Here is a 22,583-nt window from a genome sequence, read left to right as displayed (position 1 = left end):
ACGTGGTCGTAGGGAGGGGGACTCTTCCTCCAAGCAATAGCTGCCTCCCTGTCTTCCACGCCAGAACAGATTAATGGTAATTACATTGAACCTTATGGGGAAATTTCCTTTGGGTTGCGACCAATTCGGGGTGCGACCAGAGTCACGGAACAAATTAAATTCGTAACCCGAGGTTCCACTGTATTGGAATATTATTCTTTTTTTTCATGATTCATAACTACATTTTCCAGAAAAATAACAATATTAGCATATTGCAGCACAAATAACAGTGTCTTATGGTATTTTAAAAGACCAGCAGGTTAATTATGACAGCAAATTTCTTTTTTTTTAATAGTATTTTATTAAGATTTTAAGATTACAAAGTTAAAAGTTAGAAATGAAAAAGAAAATTAAAAACACAAATTATAAAGAAAAGGAAAAGAAAAAGTGAGATAAAGTAAAAGAAAAAGAATAAAGACATGAAAAATAGATAGCTTCCAATCTATCTCTGGTCTTAAGAATAATAAGAGTGTCATAAGTGCTAGTTTTTAATGCATTAAGTAGGAATAATTCTTTGTCAAAACATATTCCATTACATTTATAATCTAATCTTCAAATCCCCATGTAAGCTTCACCCCGCCTGCATGTTGCAAATAGTCCATCAATGGTTTCCATTCTTTAAGGTAATGACAGCAGCTTTCATGGACTCAAATCTACTTCATCAAATATATTTAATAAGGTGAACTAGCATACAGGTTTATGGCAAAATACCTTTCATTGTTTTTATAGTTAAATGTCTATGTAAAACTGAATGGTAAGCATATATTTAATAGATTCAATTCCACTGCATAAATGTGGTTGAGTGCACGTATTACATTAGTTAATATTTGCTTTAACTACTATCTTTTTTAACATGCTAGACACAATCTTGAATATAATCAAAGTAATTATGGTTAGTTCACTTAATTACTGATTTAAACTAATTGAAGCCCAACCCACCGAGATGAAAAGCACTTCTTGGGTGTTCCCAGTTTCCCTGGGCAAGTCTGCACTGGATTTTGACAGCATAATTGTATAGTAGGACTACTATCAAAACTCACTACAAGTTTGCCTGAGCAAATTTATTGCAGGCTTCCCCAGGCAAAGTGGAGTACAAATCCTAGAGGGAACTTTGATAGTATTATTCTCTGATTCCTTGTCTAGGCAAAGAGTTTTAGATGGCTAAATCCATGGAAATCAACTGCCAGTGATATTTGATGGCTTCCTACCAGTTGATGAAATAGTTTTATTCATGGGGAGGGACTTCACAAATGTATTATTTTAGGCATTCAAGATACCACAAACTGTGTCATACTATTTCAGTATGGCGCAATTTTAGCATATACATGTTGGTTTGTTTTTTATCAACTATATTGTCCATGTGATGGATTTATAATTAAGTAAATTAATATATTTTTAAAGACTGATTTTAAAATACATTTTAAAAACTGATAATTATATATCTGTATAATTTATGTACTTTTCCACTAACATACTTCACAACAGTGAGGTAAACTAAGGAATAATTTCCAAAGAAATATTGCATTTCTTATATTTTAATAGATTTGAAGGGACTTGTTTAACTAAAATGGTAGTTATGGTTTAAGGTTCTAGATCACAGAATTTCACAACAAAGACTTACTGTCCTTTTTACAGAAATATCCGTCTCATGTATGTAATGTCCTAGAAAAAAAAGACAAGTAGGATGGGTGGATAAATTATATATTTTCTTTTTGTTTTTATCAGCTTGAGATCCAGCTATTTCCAAATAAGTGACTAAAGGTTGCATAATTTATGTTACAATGCACAGCTGATTAAATTGATCTTATGCTCTGTGACTTGTTATATGACATATATTGTATATTTCTATTTTGTTTCTATGATTTATAATTATAATACACTTACTGGTAGTCCTTACTTACCAACCACAGTTGGGACCAGCAACTCTGTCGCTAAGTGGCATGGTTATTAAGCATGATGTCACGTGACTGCGCTAACTTATGTCAGTTCTGGCTGTGGTCATTAAGTGAATCATTGCAAGTTATTAAGCATGGCATCACATAACTGCAATTTGTGACTTCCTGCCAGCTTCCCCATTGATTTTGCTTATGGGAAGCTGGCTGTGAAAGTCACAAATGATGATCACATAACTGTGGGACACTGTGACTGTTGCAAATGAGCGCTAGTTGCTGAGCGCCCAAATCGCAATCATGTGACCACAGGGATGTTGCAATAGCCGCAGCTTCGAGGACCAGACATAAAGCTACTTTTTCAGCACTGTCGTAAATTTGAATGGTCGCTGAACGAATGGTTGGTGAGCGAGGACTATCTATTTTATTACAGAAACAATTTTGTTCTCATTGCTTACTGCTTAATTATTTAATTATCTATTTTGGTGTTCTCACAGACTGGTTGAAGAAATCCACCTTGTTCCAACAATTTTTCAAGTTATCCTGGTAAGGATATATTTTTAAGCACATGATTTTAAAATAATTTTAAAATACTACTAATTGTATTCTGCTTTCTCGTATGAACTTAGAGATATGTTATTTTCTCAGAAAGACTGGGCAGCCTTCTCAGATTAATTTTGTACTGTTACTTTCCATAGAAATTGCAATTCCTTGTTGATTTGTATTTTAGTTTGATTTGTTCTAATAAAATATTTCTAGATGTTCTTATTCAGAGCTTTGATTTTACTACAGTACATGCCACTCTTTTATAAAATGGTGTAAAATAAAATAAATAAAGTCATACACACACACACACACATACACACACACACACAAAACCTCAGCCTCAGATGTGATTGCCTAGCTTAGCAATAAGAAAAGTACACTATGAGGAAGTATATAGAGGCTTATGCAACTACAAGGCAAAATGTTTTAGAATGTGTGAATATGAATATATTGTCTGTCTGCGATTCAATAAAGAAGCTGCATCTTTTTTCAGGATTACCCAGGATTACCCACTTTCTTTGGGGAAGCTGATTTGGAAGATTTCCAAATCAAATCCCAAATATTGCACAACCCCAAAAAGTAATGTATAGGTCTCCAGATCTCTAACTTTTGCATCAGTCCCCTGATATATCCAAACATCGTGAGAAAGAATTAGATATGACAGCCCCACAAAAATCAGACTAAATCAGACAGTCTAAAAATATTATTTCAAAATGTATGAATGACATATCTTGGATTGTATACATGGGCTACAATCCAGAGGAATTACTAATTTGTGTATATAGGATTTATAAAGGTACTTTATGTTTTCTATATATTTTTCTGGGACAGCTCCATTACTGAGTTTCTGCACCATTTCAAGGGAAAAAACCCCCACCAATGTTAAAAAATGATTTGGAACTTCCATATAAGAGCTGTTCTAGCCAAATTCAAGGAACAAGCCTTGAGTGCATTGTGAATCTGGACACCCAAGTCAAGTAATCATGGTTAGAGACTTCTGTTTGTCCTGTCAAAGGAAAATATTATATCTCTAATTTTTGGCTAAGTAGAATGAATAACAGCACATTCATCTTAACAGTGTAGAAATCTGAAGAATCTGTGAATCAAGATCTCACGTAATTGCACTCATTAATAATCTAAAAACATATGAAGATATAAGTACAATGGATTTTTAAATTTTGTCTTAGTTTACCTGACAATGACTGATAAAAAATAATGTTTTCAACAGCATTCAGATCATAACGTTTCTTACATTAGCAACTTCCATGGCTAATTCATGTTAGCTTACATCAGCAGCAGAGCTCATGCTAAATTTACTGCATTTCTTCTGTGAAATGAAATTAATATGTATGAGTTGTTAGACTGGGAAAGATGGATGACAGAAAAATACTGTGTTAATGTCAATTTCCAGAAAGCCTAAATCTTAGAGATGTGCCTTTTCTTAGTTTATTAATTTTTAAACTTTAGATGCAGTAATTATCCAAGACTCCTTGTATCCATTTTTAATGTTAATGTAATGTTAAGGAAAACAAAGTATTAATTTAATTTCATTGAGAAATGAGTATCTTCAATTGAAATATTTTAACTATTTCTCTCCATAAAAAAATCACAAATTCATGGATTTCACTAATCCATGTATATATATAAATATATATGATTTTAGATCAATTTTTAATGCTGTCTCGGAACACATTTTTTCCTGCTAGTATGCTTAATGTTAATTTACTGAAGAAATAAGTTTTACCTGTATTAAAGCTCTAAAATGAATTTAGTAATAATTTAAAATATATGTTAAAATAGGAACATTTATGTAATCAACGAAGAAGGATGACATTTTCCAAGTAACTGAGGATTTACCATATAAAAAGCAGAGGTGTCCTTCCTAGATGACTGGCAAGAACTGACCTACTGGGCTTGTAATTAGTTGGGTAGCCTGTCCCGCAGGCTCTCTTAATTACTGCTTAATGTGAAAGCAGTTTACTCTCCAAATGTTTTAAGTTAGAACACCTACTTGTCAGGGTTCTCCCCAAGCAGAACTGAAAATCTCAGCGATCCAGATGCTGACCTCTTGTTCAGGACTTGGCTTCACAAAGGTTCACAGACATAACTAGATCAAGTTCTTCATTGCAGATTAGAATGTATTATCATGAAATGCAAGTTCTGCTTACTGCAATTCATAGCAATCCAAGCTTATATATGTGTGTGTGTGTGTGTGTGTGTGCATATAATAAAAATTCCCCTCTCAAACCTATGGATGGTATGTGTCTTCCTCAATCTCAGGTCCTCTACCAGAGGCCCGGGAATTGAGGGTTCTGCACAGTATTTAGCTGTTCCTAGCACTGCACTCTTCTGGACAGAGAGCTCTGATATTGTTCCTGGGATCTGTTGGAGCCACTCTCCCAGCTTAGGAGTCATAGCCCCGAGTGCTCCTACTACCACTGGGACCACTTTGGCCTTTACTTTCCACATCCTCTCTAGTTCCTCCTTCAGGCCATGGTACTTCTCCAGCTTCTCATACTCCTTCCTGATGTTGCTGTCATTTGGCACTACTGTATCTATCACCACTGGTGTCTTCTGTTCCTTGTCTACTACCACAGCCAGAACTTTGAAGACCAATCATAAGTACCACTTGTTCAGTTCCATTGCAACTTTGAATGGTTGCTGAACAAATGGTCAGTAAGTAAGGACTACCTGTCTTGATGTAATGACTCTCTTGAACCTGGGAAATGTAAGTTTCATTCTTAACCCCACTGGTCTTAAGTTATTAGGGATAAGAAGATTTGTAGTCCAAAATACCTGGACAGCGTTGTTATCCTTTGTGTAAAGTGTTCCTCCAAGTTATTTTGCTCTGGCAAGTCTCACAAAATCTTTTAAGTTTTGAAAATTCTAGTAGATTTTAATAAACACTGTATGAAGCATGATTGCAATTTAATTTAGGTAAAGTCTTTGCATCTAAGAGTATCTGGAAAGTACAGCTGAGAAAGAGTAATAACTGATCTCCAATCTTTGATTTGGTTATGCACACTAGGTCAGCCTTTTCATCTATAATCGAATAATGGATGACAGAGATATTATTATTATGGCATTTTTTAGTAGTACCTACAGGCCAGAGGATAATCCAGGGTAGCTACCACAATCTGTCTGTGTGAAGGAATAACCAAACTTCTGTCTAGCCCATTCATCTTTCCCTATAGCATTACTGCCTAACTCTCCCAGACGTAAAATAAGAAACTGGGCAAAATATAATATAGCCTTTGCCCTCATTCCATCCCTGAAGTGGTTCTCCCATACGAGTCACCATCTTTGGAGTCTCTCCCTTGGGATCAGCTATGTATGGGGTAGACTGTCACAGATGCCTAACTCCAGTTCCAAATCTGAACTAAATATGCCCTACCCTTTCAATGGTCTCTAGAATGAGGTGGAAAGAATGTCCAAGAGTGCTTTCTTCAGTATATCAGGCTTTCTGTGCAAACAGCATTATGGTGCTTCTGCTGTAGAACTTATACAAATAGATGAAAAATCATTGTGGTAGAATAAACTAGGTGAAGATGTGTTGTAAATAATTCCTTATTTTGGACCACAATAGAAATTATTCTCTCTCTGAAAATCACTTGTCTGAATTTAACAGCTCAGTCCCTCTTCTAGAAGAAATCTTTCCAAGGAAGGGTTTTCATTTTTCTTTAACTCTGATTTTTCTTAAACTACATGTTACATTTGTACAAGATTTAAAGTAATCTGAACACTTGGGAAAAAAGCCCTATTGAATTTAGTAGTATTTATATCAGGGTAAACACGCCTAGGATTACACCATAAAGTAATACATGAAAATTTGTGGCACAATCTATTTTGCTAGCAAGACAGTTTGTCCAGAACATACTGTCAAGTTGTTCAAGTCTTTTTCTTCCTTCAAAATGAATCCAAGGAATGGGAAAGAACACTGTGCATTGTTTTGGGCTAACTATCTATCCCAGAGTTTCAGCAGAATTAGCTGTTAATCAAATTTATATAGGGTCATTGCAAATTAATCTGTACATCAAGCTCAGGATTTTGAAGTAACCACCATCAACTACATTTTACCTGAAGGACTTCAAACAGACCCAGAAAAATCCATAATCCAGTCTGGCTTAGAATCCAGTCTGGTTTAGCGGCCTCCTTGAACAGTAAGATATTCAAAGGGTGCTGCTGTCCTTTGAGAACTTAAAGAAGGCTTTTACCACCCAACATATTCTGATCCCATATACTGCTTTGTTGTAGAAATAAATGTGCCAGAGGGGGCAGTAGGAGATGTGCTATTATAGGCTATGGAAGGCTCCCAGACTTTGCCTTCATGTTCCTATTCCAGGAAAAGCAGTCTCTCTGAACAACATCATGTTATTTGGGAAAAGGAACACTTGGCAGTTGAAGCCTGATGGTACTTATGAAATGGATGTAATAACCCACAGAGATATTGTAATTTAGACTGCACATCCAGGATGCACATAAGCTAAACCATAGACAATGTTGTAGTCCTGTTGATAGGAGGACGGGGAGAGCCAGGGACTCCAGGGTTCAGTATTCTTTTGGTTTAACTTCAGGGTAACTCATGTCCATAGTACCTGCATCACCAAGCTGATGTCTTACCTTGAAAACCCAATATCTTTGCAAACTTTTGATATCACCCATATTCTTTCCCTTCTGCATATCCCACATCTTCAGTTCTATTGATAGAAACTACTGCAAGAATTGCACATCCTGCATCAGGTCCTACAAGAAAAGTATCAGTAAGTCAAAAGGCATAAAAGTGCTTTGCATACTGACATTGGCAACCTGATAGGACCCTGGAAATTGGTGATTCAGTATGGGTCTCAACATGTTACTTGCTTCACTGTGACCATTGAAGAAGCAAGACTACTGGTTTTTCAGTTCATTTGCAGCTGTGACCATCAACCTGAGAGCATTTCACCTGAAATTTCCTCGGTCACTAAAAATCCACCCTTGTCTTCCATAGGTTGTTGTGAATCCCAGTATCACCCTCAGCCCATTCTGCCAGTTCTTACCTCTTTCGGATCCCTACCCTCCACATTTATCATACAGGAATAGCTAAAGCAAGAAGTAGGCCATATTCTGGAAAGCTGGAAGGGTAAAGGACTGTAGAAACATATGTGGAAGTATGCAGAGCAGGTTCATGGCCCAAGATTGGCGCAATATTTCAATCTATTATATCCTGAGAAGCCAACATTGCCAGCTGTGAAGCATTGGGGCTCTCAGGAGTAATGATATATATTTAGCATAGGTGGAGGCTGACTTGAATAATAAGGAGTCAGATCCTGATCTTGGGCAAGCACCAAGCCCTAGAATATGATGTTTAAAAAGGAGATCTGCACAACTTGAGAAGAAAGAATGTCAGTTTCTCTAACAGGTCAGTAACTCCTGCTTCTATAAGAGCATTCCCCAGGCCTCCCTCCTTATTAGAAATGGTGTTCCTGCTTCATGACCTGCATTCCTGCGATGTCTGTTCCTCTTGAAACTTGCCCTATGGATGGACCTACAGCTTTGATCTTGAACTGGATTTTGTGGATCTCCCTGGCACTAGACCAATCAACTTCCTTCTTGACAATTCAGGCTGTTTTACTTCAATGTTTTAGCCCATTTCCTAGAAAGCTCTTTTACAAACTCCAGGCAGGAACACTGCATTTTGCTGTATGCAAGGCTTGCCTCATTTACCACTCTAAGTATCTGTTTGCTTCTGTGTTAAATTATGAGTAAGCCAATAGAGCTTAGAGACCTGAAAGCACTTCTTTCTGCACACTTTCAGTTTAAAGCCATGTACAGAACAATTACTGTACTTGTTATCTGTTTTCCTGTAATAGAAAAAATTGCAAATCTTTTTGTAGAATCTGAAATCTGAGAAAGCAAATTTGTGATATTCCTTTCCCTGGGGACTTGCAATGTCAGTTTCTTGATTCCCCTCCCCCTCCTGAATTTATCAATAAATAATAGCATTTTCTGAATTATTTAGTTCTAAAGTTGGAAAACTAATATCCCTCAATTTCTGGTCTGTAGGTATTCTAGCATAAATCTATTCATGTCTTGGGTTTTATATTTCCATTTTCTCCATCAAACAATAATGAAAGACAATTCCAATGTAGCTAAAACAAGTGGTGTACAAACCTTATTTACCTTATTTATCTCTTTAAAAATTGATTACCAAAACCACTGCATCTTTGAGCAATCCCACCAAACAGGCTCGTATGTTACAATATTAGCATTTCCATTCCAACAGTCCTTAGATACAGTATTCACAATTTTTTAAAAAAATATCGGGATATAATACCACAGTTGCCTCAATTACAATAACAGTTTCTGCCTCTGTAAAACATTTGATCTGCAATATTTTACTCAAGCTCCCATTCCCATAAGTTTTAAAGTTTGAGTCTGCATTCCATAAACCTTTAATAATACAACATAATTTTGTTTACACTCTGCCTTTAATAGTTTCCTGGACTTCAACAATTATTTTTTCAAAGTCATAAACAGGTAGGTAGGTACGTATATCTGTTTCCTTTACATTTTCATCTTTAAGGGATTGTAGAACTTATATACAATAGAAGAGAATATATGTAGCTCAGGGTTGAACTGTGGAGTCCTTGGGGTTCTCTGAGCTTGGTTGTTTTCTTGCAAATATTTTGTTACCTGGCTAGGTAACATCTTCAGTCCTAGAATGGAATGGGGTTTGTTCTCTGTTTATATACAGTGGCACGCCCTGCCAGTGGGGGTGTGGGTGGGGGTGTGGGTTTTGTTTTGTTTTTTATTTTTTCCCTCTGGTAGTTCCTTGATTAGGGTATTGTTTACTGCTGAATTGTATGTCTGGTGATAATCTTGGTGTTAATCTGTTATTTGGGTGATGATTGCTGGTGAGGAGATGTTCTGGTCTTTTGTTTCCTTTTTGTTGTCTCTTTTGAATAGTGTGTAGATGTTGTTTTTCTCTATGTGCCTGTTGATGACTGCCTTGTCTGAATACCAATCTTCCAAGAATTCTGTCGCATTCTTGGATTTAGCTTGGTCTAAGATGCTGACAGTTTCCCAGTTGAAACTATGGTCATTCACCAGAGAGGAAGAAAACAACAACATGCTACCATTCCTGGATATCCTCATCAGCAGAGGAAACAACAGCAAATTAGAAACTCAAGTCTATCAGAAAACGACCCACACTAACCAAAGTACTAAAGTACTCCATTACCAAAGTAACAACCCAACCTTCCACAAGAGGAGCTGTGTAAGAACATTATTCAAATGAGCACAAACGCACTGCAGCAACTCAGAACAGCAGAAAAAGGAAACAGAACACCTATACAACATCTTCCAACAAAATGGATATCCACAGAACTTTATCAAAAAGTGCCTGACCACTCAACCTACTACAACACAAGCAACACAAGCTCTGAAAAGGATAACACTGCCTTCAGAAATGTCTCAAAAACAACTAACAGACTAACCACGTGACATCTCTGTAGCACACAAACCAACTAAAGCCCTCCAAAACAATAGACCCAGTAGCCCAAGAATAAAAAAACAGGAGTCATCTACAACAGACAGTGTAAGGACTGTAACAACCACTATGTTGGACAGACAGGCAGAAGGCTAGCAGAGCGCATCCATGAACACCAACTAGCAGTCAGAAGAAATGATGAAAACTCCTTAATCTCTCAACACATGGACAGACTTAACCATAGTTTCAACTGGGAAACTCTCAGCATCTTAGACCAAGCTAAATCCAAGAATGCAAGGGAATTCTTGGAAGCTTGATATTCAGACAAGGCAGTCATCAACAGGCACATAGAGAAAAACAACATCTACACACTATTCAAAAGAGACAACAAAAAGGAAACAAAAGACCAGAACATCTCACCACCAATCATCACCCAGATAACAGAGATTAACACCAAGACATACAATCAAGCAGTAAACAATACCCTAATCAAGGAACTACCAGAGGGAGAAACACACACACACACTCACACACACCAACACTGTCAGGGCATGCCACTGTATACAAACAGAGGGCAAACCCCACTCCATTCTAGCACTGAAGATTTTACCTAGGTAATGAAACGTTTGCAAGAAAACAACCAAGCTCAGAGAACCTCCAAGGACTCCACAACTTGTATACAAGTTGTAGCCAGCCATAAAGTTGTAGATCTCCAACTCAGCACCGTATCAGACATTATTCCTCTGTTTATAAAATGGTTTAATGCATATAAATTTGCCTCTTTCCATCTCTTTGCCTACAGTGCCTTTAAATTTTTCTCAAAACATTATAGTCCTGTGAGGACAGTTAATGGGGAAGGATATACTGCTTATTCTGGTGCCATTTTTGCCGGATTTCAACACTCCAAAAAAAGGATTTTGTAGGTTCTTTTAATGCCATTTTAACTCTGTTATTAAAATAGATTACATCCAGGTCTTGACTATATAAATGGGATTCTTCATTCTCTAACTATTTTTATATTACCTTTAAGTAGAATGAAACAGCATGTCTCAGTTGGAAAGCTTAGGAATGTAACATACTAGAAAATTCTCATCCCCCTTCTGAGATGTTAAGGGCATACAAATCATCCCCAGTTTAAGAATGAGTTCCATTACCAAGGTCTGTCCTTAAGTCGAATTTGTATGTAAGCCGGAACAGTATTATTGTATAATACTGTATAAGTAGTATTATATAATGAACTCGAATCATTGTTTATTCAACTCGAATCATTATATATTTAACTTGAATTTTGCTACAGTAGGCTCTGTTCTTAAGTATGGGTCATCCTTAAACTGGGTGTTCTTAACCCCAGGACTACCTGTATAAGCATTTTTTGAGGATGCAGTTTCAGCTAAAATATCCAGAGTTAATGATGCCATGACTTAAATTGACTTTTAATGTTATGCATTAACAACAACTAGTTAATGTACCCAATTTAGAAATACTTTGGGGAATTAACAGTTTTGTTTATAAAGCTATTTGTAAGGCACAATGCATTTTTCTCTCTCCCTTCCTTAAAAATGGATGGAAGGATTGATTTGACCTTCACATTGACAAGGTGGTTATAAATGCATTCTCTGTTTTATTCTGGTCTTTCAGTCTCCCAGTTAGATTCACATTGCATTCTCTTTTCTGGTCCGCTTGAAAATGGCAGTGATAACGCTGAATTCATCCTTGAAGTGCAACATTGTGCCCTGAATGAAACATCAACTTGTTATTTACAGTCTTCAAGGAGAGTATTACAGTGCCTGTTGCATTAATTTTGCTAGGGCTCCTTGAAATCTGAAGTAGAGGTTAAGGTGAAGCTTTTTTTTTTTTTTAATACAGCGTATTGTCTTGCACTTCTAACCAATTTTCATGTAGATATCTTAATTTTTAAATGAAACATTATATTGGTATTATCTGACATTATATATTGTATATTACATCTATGTGATATGTTAAATATATTGCTTGCAGCAGACCTTCATTTATTTTTAAAGTAGCATAAGTTTGGTACGGGATATCCTGATTCTAATCAAGGTTATCCCATATAGGTGGGAGATATAACCCCACCCCTGCCATTTGTTTTGCATAGTCCAACACACACACACACACACACACACACACACTTAATAGAAAACTCTGTTAATGACAATTGAGTTTTTCTTTTTTTAACAATGTATGGGAAAATTACAAAGCAAGCTGGGAGGGGAGTTTTAGCCACCCCCATTATTAGTATTGCTCTTAAGCAATATTCATCCCTTCCTCTTTTATACTACTGAAGTAGCAGCACACTTCATACTTAGTATATTGTATAGATTAGCTTTTAAATATTTTCTGACTTCTTCTGAAAACATTCAGTTTTCTGGGTTGGGATAGTATTTGTGGTCTAAGTATCTATAAGAAACTTCATTTAACACCTTGATGTTCAAGATAATAGAGTTTCAGATAAATCAAATGCCTAAGAAGTTGCTAATGCTAATCTCTCATTATATGCTTTGTCTGAATAGATTTGATTTTTATATCTTCATTTTTATTAGTTCTAGGAATAAAAATTAGAAATGGGTTTCCATGCTGTTAGGTTGTATCGTCCTTCACTTTCACTTTTATCAGACATCTGCATACAGTTCACTAATCATAAAGAAATGTATTTCTTTATGTACCGGTTTGCAACAAGTTAAGTAGTCAACCTTAGAATTATTTGGTGTTGCTTTGAAATAAATTAATTGACCTAATCATATTCAACAGAAGTCCAGAGGGAGTAGATAAGAATATGTACTTTTATCTGACTTTAGGAAAATGTACTCTTCCTGATTTCTAGTAAATCATATCTGATGATTCTCTTATATATGATCTGCAGCCTAACAAAGCAAGGACATCTTTATAGGATCAGGGCATGCACATTTAAGGGGTGCACAACAAATAGTTAAAATTCAGGCAAGGAACCAGAAAATAACAGGCAGATTTTTTTTTCCTTGATGCTTTTGTTCCCCAAGATGTCATGGCATCAGAACAGTGTGGATAGGCAGAGCTGAAAATGTGAATCCATAGAAATTGAGGGTTTTGTAGGAATGAAAGTAAGAAGCTTCCTTCTACTGGATCGGGTTGAAGATTAGTGTAAATTAGTATTATGTATGCTAATTGAAAGCAACTCTCCAGAGTTTCAGAAAAAGATCTGTTCTGGACCTGCCTCAATCTCAATTTAGCCACAAATCTCAGAAGGTAGGTATATATTTTAGTCAAATTCATACATTTTTTGTATAACTTTTCTGCAGCAAATACTGAGTTTTTAAAAACTCAGAAAACTCATTTTCTGAAAAAGCCAGTTATTTTATAAGTGGGCTGATTTATATTTTTCTGTATAGTACCACTTCTACTTTTGTGTGTCTTGTGATAGGTTTCAGGGCAGAATGAGATTAAAATTCACCACACATAGCTGTCGTTAAGACCCGCATCTGGATAGCAGTACAGTAGCATATTGCTGAAAGCAAGTAGTCTAGCAATTTTGATCGATAATAATAGAGTTTGAAAAAACACTGGAGGCATGAATAAGATTCCATTAATAACAAAAGAGAAAGAAAGAGATGTCTAGTGCAGTTTGTTTAATGTACAACTCTCCAGAGACTGAAGTGGAGATTATGTGTGCTGCCCTTCATATTCAGTACAGGTCCAGAGGATGCTGATTGGGTGAATGGCATCTCCATAGCAAGCATGCTCATACTCATGAATAAGAGTCTAATTATACCTTAATGATCTCTTCTAGGAACTAGGAAAACAAAATCTGTGCCTCTGCAAATGGTTATGCTAGTATAGTTGCAACATTTGAAAAATGTAAATTATCCTTCTCTAATCTCAAGAGGAATGCATTTTGAAAAATGAAGAAATTGTGTAAAAGCTTATTTCAGTAGACAGTTAAGGAACCATAAACAAACAATTTTGTAAAAACAGAAGTGAAAGCATGCTTAATGGAACATGATTATATTTAATTGCAATGCAGTCTCAAACATTAAATTGCATTATCCTGCCTTACAGCTAATCTAAATTCTTTGTCAGAATCCCATCAGATTACTTTTTGGAGATATCAGAACATATGGTAGGAACTAAACATAGTTGATGTTTTCTCTTGGAAACATGGTTGTCAATTACAAACTGAAAGCATCCTTAAATACAATAATCTGTATATATATATGTGTGGGAAATAAAATAATATGAAGTAGAATTATGATTTGAAGATGAAGATTTCATATAATGCTTTGTTTAATCAATAAAGAATGAATCAATATTCAATGCACTTTTCTTCCAAAACAAATCTATTTCAATAGGAGCTTCCAAAGCAATTATGACTAATAGTCTGTTCATTTCTGAATAAAAGCTAGTGCCTTTAATTGATTCTTTGCCTTTTTACTGATTTGTACTAAGATCTGAATATACAACTTTAAAAAGTTAAAGCTGTTTTCTGGACAGTTATTATATCAAGTGATACCTTATGGAATTGATTCCAGCTATAGAAGCTATCCAGGTTCTGGTGTTCCGTAGATGGAGGAAGAATTATCTAGAAGCTAACAGAATGGTATATGTCTTTTCTCTTGACGGACAATCCCAGGTTCCTGTATCATCTTTGTGGCCTTCTTGTGGACATGTCCTAACTTGTCAATATCTTCTGGAAATGTGGTGCCCAGAATTGTACATAATGGTCTAGGTGTAGTCTCTCCAGAGTGCAAGTAGAGGGGAATTAGAATTCCATGCCTCTTTGATACAGTGCTTCTTCTAGAGTAACCCAGAACCCTGTTAGCTCTTCTGGTTTTCTTTCAGTTTTGCTGAAAGATGTCATAGCAATGCAGTATAGATTTAATAGATTCAACAGTACAGACACAAACTGAAATAACAATTTTAATATCATTCTCACTATGACTATAAAATGGTATGCTTTCACCTGACTAGAATATTTATTGGTTCAGGTTGTTAATAAGAGAAATTCAAATTAAAGACAAACCATTGCCTCAGATTTCCTTTCATGCATCTTAATTCTACTGAATTCATACCCAGAAATCAAGTACATGAATGCAAGTACTGCATAAAAATTAATGCTCTTTTAATTAGAGAACAGGAAATGGGTATCTTCTCTGCAATTATTTGGATTCTAGAGTGAATCTGTCAAATTATTTCACAAGAGAAAGGAAAATGAGCTATCATCCAAATTCCAGGCTTTCATAATTTATTATTTCAGAGTAAAATATTTAAATCAAAAATAAAGTCTGGATATTATTGGTACAATATGGAACAAATATTCTAACATTACAGAGAGAGAGAGCTAATATAAGAATAGCCCTGTATTGCAAAGAAAATATAATTTCTGTTTTATCATTTCCATGAAAAATTACAGAGCAGATTTTATTTCATTACTTTGGTATAATATAATGTAGAAAAATAATTTATTCATAGAATAGCTATTCCTGTATCTAGACTGGGTGATAGATATATTGAACAGAGCTTTGCTCTTATCCTGTTAAAATAGCTTCTAGAGAAAGGAAATATCTCTCACGGACACTTATTTTATTTTTTTTCATACAAATAATAACATAGACAATATTTAATAAGATATGGCTCCTAAATTATGGTGTTTATAGAAGCCAGCATTTTTCTCTTTTACAGTAATTATCATGTTTGATAACAAAGATCATATAGAAACTCAAAGAGAGCAATACCTCAAGTAATTGCAGTTTAACCAGTGTAATTTCATTAAGTGCTATAAACTTGCTGAGTTAAATGTCAGGACTTCCAATAATTTAGTTACATTAGAACTATAAAATTAGCCCAAAATGTTTTTTGATCAACTGAACTTACAGTATAAAAATAAATATACTCTTACTATCTAAGTTGATTTAATCCAAAGCCTATAAAATGAATGAATGCTAGTATCAGGTATGTTACTACCTTCACGTTTTCTACAGTATTTTATTTTGACGCATCAGTCCAGGTTAAGACGCCACATATTTTCTTCTATTGTTCTGCGTCGTACATTGTACATTGAAAAGTTTAGGCCCTAAAAATACTAGAGCAGTTGTAGAAGATGGTTTTCTAAACCAGTCCTCTATTTTATTTTTCTTTCCTTGTTATGCCCTTGGTATTTCATAGCTGGCCTGTTTAAGCACTGAAGCAATTAGTTTTGAGAAGGCTGATTCTTCAGGGTCCAGTGGTTTCTTGCCTTTCATTTGCTGAAGCTGTACATTTTAATGAAGTTGTTTCATCTCTGTTGCCAAACAGTAGAATTTTGCTGCTTCAGTTCTAATTATCTCTGCTGGCAAATGCTATGTTTTATTAAAGCTGTCAAGTGCACTGTTCATTAAATGTCCACAGTCTGTGGCGTCATACACACAAATTAGATCAGCTTTTTTCATTGATAGATTGTATAGAATCTATTGTGGATGCAATCTTAGAAAATATAACAAAATCACAGCTACCACCATTTCCATATCTAAGAATGAGGCATGACAATGGTTTCATAAGATGTGGACCCAATTCAGGCATGTAATAACTAATCCTAACCTTGCAGGACTTCAACAACTCAGATTTCCTGTTGGAGTTCCACTGCTAATGTTTTCTGATGTTTTCTTCCAATGGTTATCAGCATTCTCGTTCAGGGTACAGTAGTTACAAACCTAGTTTAATTTGTAACAGTGGAATATAATTTTGTTTTCTGGTTGATCTGGACAGGTTACCAACTACAGGTAGGGATTAAGAAATACCTTTAATCAGGGTGGTATGCATTATTCACTTTGATTGCTAACCTTAATGTGAACATCTGCAACTATACAACATTAGACAGTTGTATAGTTAAAAGTTATTTCTGGTAAACAAAATATGGTGTCATTACATGCTGTTAATCTTGGGAAAGAATGCTGTACAGATTTTCTCTATTAAAAATGAAGGTGTTACTCCCAATCTTGTTACATCAGATACATGCTGTATTGGACATAGATTGACACATTTATCATGCTGAATTGAAAAAATCTGATACATCATCCTTTGTCACTTTTATTTAGTCTGCTAGCTTTGTAATCTCTGCTTGACATAAAATGTAATTTCCTCCAGCAACTAATTTGATTGTAGTTAACATTCTTTTGCTTTCAGTTAGAGGATCTGAGTTCAAACATGCTCTAACAGTACAGTTATATCTGAATTATTTGGCAGTAATTATTTGAACAAGCCCATGATTGCAACTGGAACAATACAGAACAGTAACAGAACCAAGAGCTACCCAACTCAGATATTTGCCAAATAACTCTACCTTCCAGTTATTTTTTGAGGCTTAAAGCCTTGCATGTCTCTTGATCTGTTTATAAACTGGGAAGATGTTATTTCAGTAGAAGTAATTTAGTTCTCACTTCACCACACCATGTTTGTAGTGTCTAAACTGAGCCATGGCCCTGTGGCCTCTCTCTTCAGTACAAGTAGCTCAGGGGATTGGCAGCTCACAAGATGCTAACCTGCTTCAGCTGCAGCCAACATTTGCTTGAAACCAGGGAAGCTCTCCCTTTCCTTGCTTTTGCTTTCTCCTTGCTTTGCTTTTTCTTTCCTACTGTTCCTCCTTCATCTTGGACCCTGGCAGAAGGTGCTTGGACTTCAGCCTAGCTCCTGGATGAGAAGGTGCTTCCCCCATTTATTTATTTATTTATCTATCTATCTATCTATCTATCTATCTATCTATCTATCTATCTATCTATCTATCTATCTATCTATCATACTTATATGGCCACCCATCTCATGTGATATAACTCTGGATGCTGTACCAACAGAGTGCCCCCTTGCTTTCTGCTTTGCATTAACTCTTCTGTTGCTGTTCAATCTTTCTTTTGGCCTGGAGCTTGGCAGAAGGTCTGCAGGTTTAATGGTATGTAGGAATGACCTTGGGAGACAGGAGGAAGAGCCATAGACTAGGCAACAATCAAACAAACAACAGCTGAGTCCACAGAAGCAGTAGGGGCATGGCAAGCAGAAGGCATCCTCCCTAGTTTCATGGACTGTAAAAGCAAGGCGGGAGAGATGTACTTTCAGACTTGCAAGATTCTGTTAATGTAACCTTACAATAAAGTTAGAGCTAGTACTTCTGGGTATGCTTCTTGTCTGGACTTCCTTGCAAGGCTGACAACAGGCTTCCACCCAGCTCCCAGGAGAGAAGCCTCTCCTTCATGCACCCCACAACTTTTTCTCTGTTTCTCTCTCTCTCCTTCCTTTGCTTACCCTTTTCCAAAAACATTCTTAATTAGTGCAGCATCTTTGACAGTGAGCAAGAGACTGATGGCTGCTGTGTGACTTTACACATGCACAGCTTGGAAGAAATGTTGAATGCAGCTCTGAAAATCAGTGGCACAATTTACCACTAGATTTTCAGTGTTGAACTAAACAAATAAGACAAAAAACACCCAAACAACAACAAAGCCCTTGAACCTTCCTAAAATTAAAAAAGAAAAATTGTCCCCACCCACTTACATGTCATTACAACTTTACCCACCCTGCTTTTAAACTTCAGTTCAATCCAGCTCAGTCCAGCTCAAAGGATCAGGAGTGGCAAAATAACTACTGAATATGTGTAAATCAACAAAAAATACAGTAGAAGAAAAAGGTTGAGCAGCAACAGCCACTAAATTTTAAAAAGTAGTAGTATAAAATCCCTGGGCAAATAAAATTTTATCTGTTTATTTTAATTTCTCATATGTTATATGTTAAGGTATTATAGTGCATTGCCTGTCTTATATTGCATATATTATTAGGGCATATAGTAGATTCTTTACTAGCTAAGCATAAGCCTCTGTCCCAGTCACTTAACTGAAACTAAATTTAAGGGACCATAACTCTTCCACTGTTGACCTCCATTTCTGCTATGTTTCTGTTGTCTTCCTAGAACAGATTTTTAAATTGTAGTTTCTATCCTTTTATAGAAAAAAAATTATATTCTTGTAGAATGCCATTCATGTTGATAGTTAGGTACCACTGGTTCAGGCTCGGCTCCCAGTGACTATACTGTCTCTAGTAATAACTTGTAATTTTTGTGCTATCTCTGATCCTGCCATCCACTTTATCTGTTGTCTTCTCATCCCTTTTCCCATTTCCCCCAGTGTAGTGACTTTTTTCTAATCCATCATCTCTTCACAACACATGTCCAAACTACATGAGATTCTGCTTCCTGATCAATCTTACCAATCCTACCAAAACCGAGTGGCTGTGGATGTTGGAGCCACCTAGATTTGGGGATATTCCTTCTCTGACTTTGGATAGGTTAGCACTTCCTCAATCAAGAGTGGTGTGCAATCTGGGGATCTTTCTGGCTCACAGCTCCTGCTCAGTGAGCAGGTGGCAGCTGTAGCAAGGATGGCCTTTGTACAGCTTCATCTGGAGTTGCACTCTTTCCTAGATCAGGAGGTCCTTCAGACAGTCACTCATGTCCCAGTAACTTCCTGCTCAGTTACTGCAATGCACTCTACATGGGGCTGACCTTGAAAACCATTCAGAAGCTTCAGCTAATCCAAAATGCAGCAGCATGGGCAGTGATGGGCATGTCTCGGTATGCTTGTATGATACCTCTGCATTGTGAGCTGTGCCGGTTGCCAGCTTGCTTCTGGGTGTGATTCAAGGTGCTAGTTACAACCTATAAATCCCTGTATAGCATTGACCCTCATTACTTGATGGACTGCCTATCTCCTGTGGTGTCAGCCTGTCCAGTTTGATCTGACAGGGTTGGCACTAGGTTCCTTTGATTAAGCAGTGCCATCTATCAGTATCCTGAAGCATTCCTTCTCTGTCACCTGCCCTCTGGGATGAGGTTCTGAATGAGATCTGAGTGGCTCCCATCCTGCTGATGTTCTGGAGGGCCTTAAACACCTGGTTCTTCTCCTAGGGTAGTTGGAGCCCCTTTTGGGTGTTTGATATGCTTTGTGTTGTTGACTGGATTTGTTACTGTTATATGCTTTCTTTGACTGTATATTGTTTTATTTTCATGCTGTGAACCATCCAGAGTTGATTGGAATCAGGCAATTTGTTGTGAAAGCAATATCCTTCTCCTGTGTGGTCTTGTCTAATTTAATCATTGGATTCATATATACTTCTCCAGCATCCTGTCCATCTTTATCTGTTCTTGAGTCCAGGAAAACAAAACTATCTACCACCTTAATTTGTTTACTGTCAGCTGTAATTTAATTACGCCTGCTGGTTGACATTACTTTTGTGTCCTTAATATTTAATATTGACCCATATTTTTCACTTTCCATTTTTTACTTTCATGGTCAGCTCTTCTGAGTCCTCTTTACTTTCAGCTAACGTGGTGTCATCTGCCTATCTCAAACTGTTAGTGTTTTGGCCTTATATTTTGATTCCACCTATCTATCATTTTTATCATTCCTGACATTTTTACAATATACTATAAAAATGGTTGGACTATGATAATATATTATTGTAATTTATTGTATAAAATAAATAGATATGGGAACAAAATATGTAATTGTCACATTCCCTTTCCAATCCTGAATAATTCTTGTTCTCCAAATTCTGTTCTTGTACTAGTTTCTTGTTTAATATTTCTCAGAAGAATTATTTTATGCATACTAGCCATAATATATTCCACATTCTGGCAAGATCCAATAATCAAAAGCCTTATTATAGTTATTGGGGAAGGATATTGAATTTGAGATCTGGAGTTGATAATGTGGCCAGACCAAAGCTGCAAGGAAGTTTGGTCAATTGTGTTGCCTGTGACAGTACTACATAAAAAATAGCTATGACTTTTTATAGTCTCTATTAGTATTCTTGAAATGTTAAGTCTGCTGCTTGCTTATTTGTTTGCTTTTGCTGCTAATGTGTTAGAAAAATGGACAAGTGCAGGGCAAGTTCGTGAACCTAGAAACTTAGTAGGGATCGGCTGTTGTCTCCTGCTGTAATTTAGGATTAGCCTGACCTTAATCTCAGTTAAGATGGTAAGCACCTAAAAGTAAAATGTGTATCCTGTTTGTATATGGAGTTCTGGTTACCTTCCAACTGTGAAAATGATCTGGTCCTTTCTTGATTGGTTTCATTTATTCACCAATTTAGATATTCCAGGACTGCTCAAAGTGCCCCTCCTTGAAATTAGTTGATCTATTTTATATTTGGAAGAACTTTTTTTTCTTAAATTGTATTTTATTACAGGAACACCAGGGTGCACTGCTGGGAAATACAGTACAGAGTGCAGTTGCAGTGTTAAATTATCTGGTATTATATAAAAACGTGAACATGGCATTACTTTATGAACAAGGTACGTAATTCTACTATCCAGTATTCCCTGTACTCTTTCTGTGCTACTCTTTTGTTATCTTTTTGTAATCTATTTGGTAAGCTTTTTTATGAATATTATTCATAACTTTAAAGAAAACTTTGTAGGAGGAATTGCCTAAAGTCAAGGATCAGTATTTCCAGTTGCTTCATTTGTTGCACTCTAGCAAAAATGATAAAAGATAGTCATCTTTTCTTCTAACTACGGGTAGTTTTCAGTTAACAACTCTAATGGGAACTGGGAACTCTATCACTAAGCGATGCAGTCATAAAGCGAAAAATCACATGAACACATACAACAGCAGTTCTGGCAGTTTTGGTTGTGGTTTTTAAGCGAATCACGTTTGGTCATCAAGCATGATGTCATGTGACCACGACTTGCGACTTCCTGCCGGCTTCCCTGCTGACTTTGCTTGTCAGAAACTGGCAGGGAAGGTCGCAAATGACAATCATGTGACCGTGGGACACTGTGACTGACCTAATTGTGTGCTTAAGCACCCAAATCATGATCATGTGTCTGCAGGGATATTGTGATGGGTGCAACTTTGAGGACCAGCTGTAAGTCTCATTCAGCACAGTTGTAACTTTGAATGGTTGCTGACTGAGCGGTCACTAAGCAAGGACTACCTGTGCACAGTTGCAGAACGGAGTGTGAATGATCATATGCAGCACATCTTCTATCTCCCATCCCCACCTCTAAACTTCAGAGAAAGGCTGGGAGTATATTTAATAGCTGTATGGCCAGGTTGTCTGGAGAAGCTTAGCAGTCCACCACCAAAACAGCTAAGGCCAAAACAAAATATTGGTATCATTCCCTACTCTGGAGCACCTTCAAGTAAAGATCCTTAGATGAATACTTTATTTTGTGGTCCCCTTCTTGAGAAAGACTAGTGAAGGAGATTGAACATCATTACTTTTAGGGATATCTTCAGATACCAATGCCAAGGGAATAGCTATTGGTGTCTTGTCCTAAAAGGAAGAGAGGCCACAGTTAACTGTTTGGGCTGGTCAGCAGAACTTGCTGAAGGTTATAGATTCCTGTCTGCAATATGATTCTGCAAGTTATGAACACTGCTTTCCTCATATATCTTGCTTGCTTTAATAGAAGAATCACTCATAAGTGAACAGGAAAAAAACTGGAGTATGCAGTCCTAACACAAATCCTAAACACAATTTTTAAAACTCAATCTTGTATCTTTAACCATGCTATTCTAAATAGAAACCTACATAAAAATTTATGTATTAATTACAATTGCATGAATTATTTATTTGGTAAAATAATTTAGCTTTGATGGAACTCTCTTCAAGGATTAGATTAC

The 22,583-nt window shown here is 36.3% G+C and overlaps 1 protein-coding gene and 1 long non-coding RNA gene across 5 annotated transcripts in view; one reads left to right on the top strand and one right to left on the bottom strand.

Annotated features, from left to right (window-relative positions):
* Positions 1-22,583, top strand: part of ULK4 (unc-51 like kinase 4) — a 183,322-nt gene that overhangs the window by 79,865 nt on the left and 80,874 nt on the right. For 2 of the 3 annotated variants that reach the window (XM_088150921.1, XM_088150922.1), the window contains 2 exons: positions 2,426-2,474; positions 21,142-21,247. In XM_088150921.1, the coding sequence (XP_088007047.1) occupies positions 2,426-2,474; positions 21,142-21,247 (155 nt within the window). The remainder of the gene's footprint in view (positions 1-2,425; positions 2,475-21,141; positions 21,248-22,583) is intronic. The other variant, XM_088150923.1, reaches the window with a different exon arrangement.
* The window catches only part of LOC148214615 (uncharacterized), a 137,894-nt gene that overhangs the window by 53,656 nt on the left and 61,655 nt on the right, over positions 1-22,583 (bottom strand). The window lies entirely within an intron of this gene.

The sequence above is a fragment of the Python bivittatus genome, unplaced genomic scaffold (assembly GCF_059951505.1).
Source record: "Python bivittatus isolate LINGU-HERP-01145 unplaced genomic scaffold, Pbiv_v1 ctg000610_np1212, whole genome shotgun sequence".
Classification (NCBI taxonomy): Eukaryota; Metazoa; Chordata; class Lepidosauria; order Squamata; family Pythonidae; genus Python; species Python bivittatus.
This window is presented reverse-complemented; position numbering and strand designations above follow the sequence as displayed.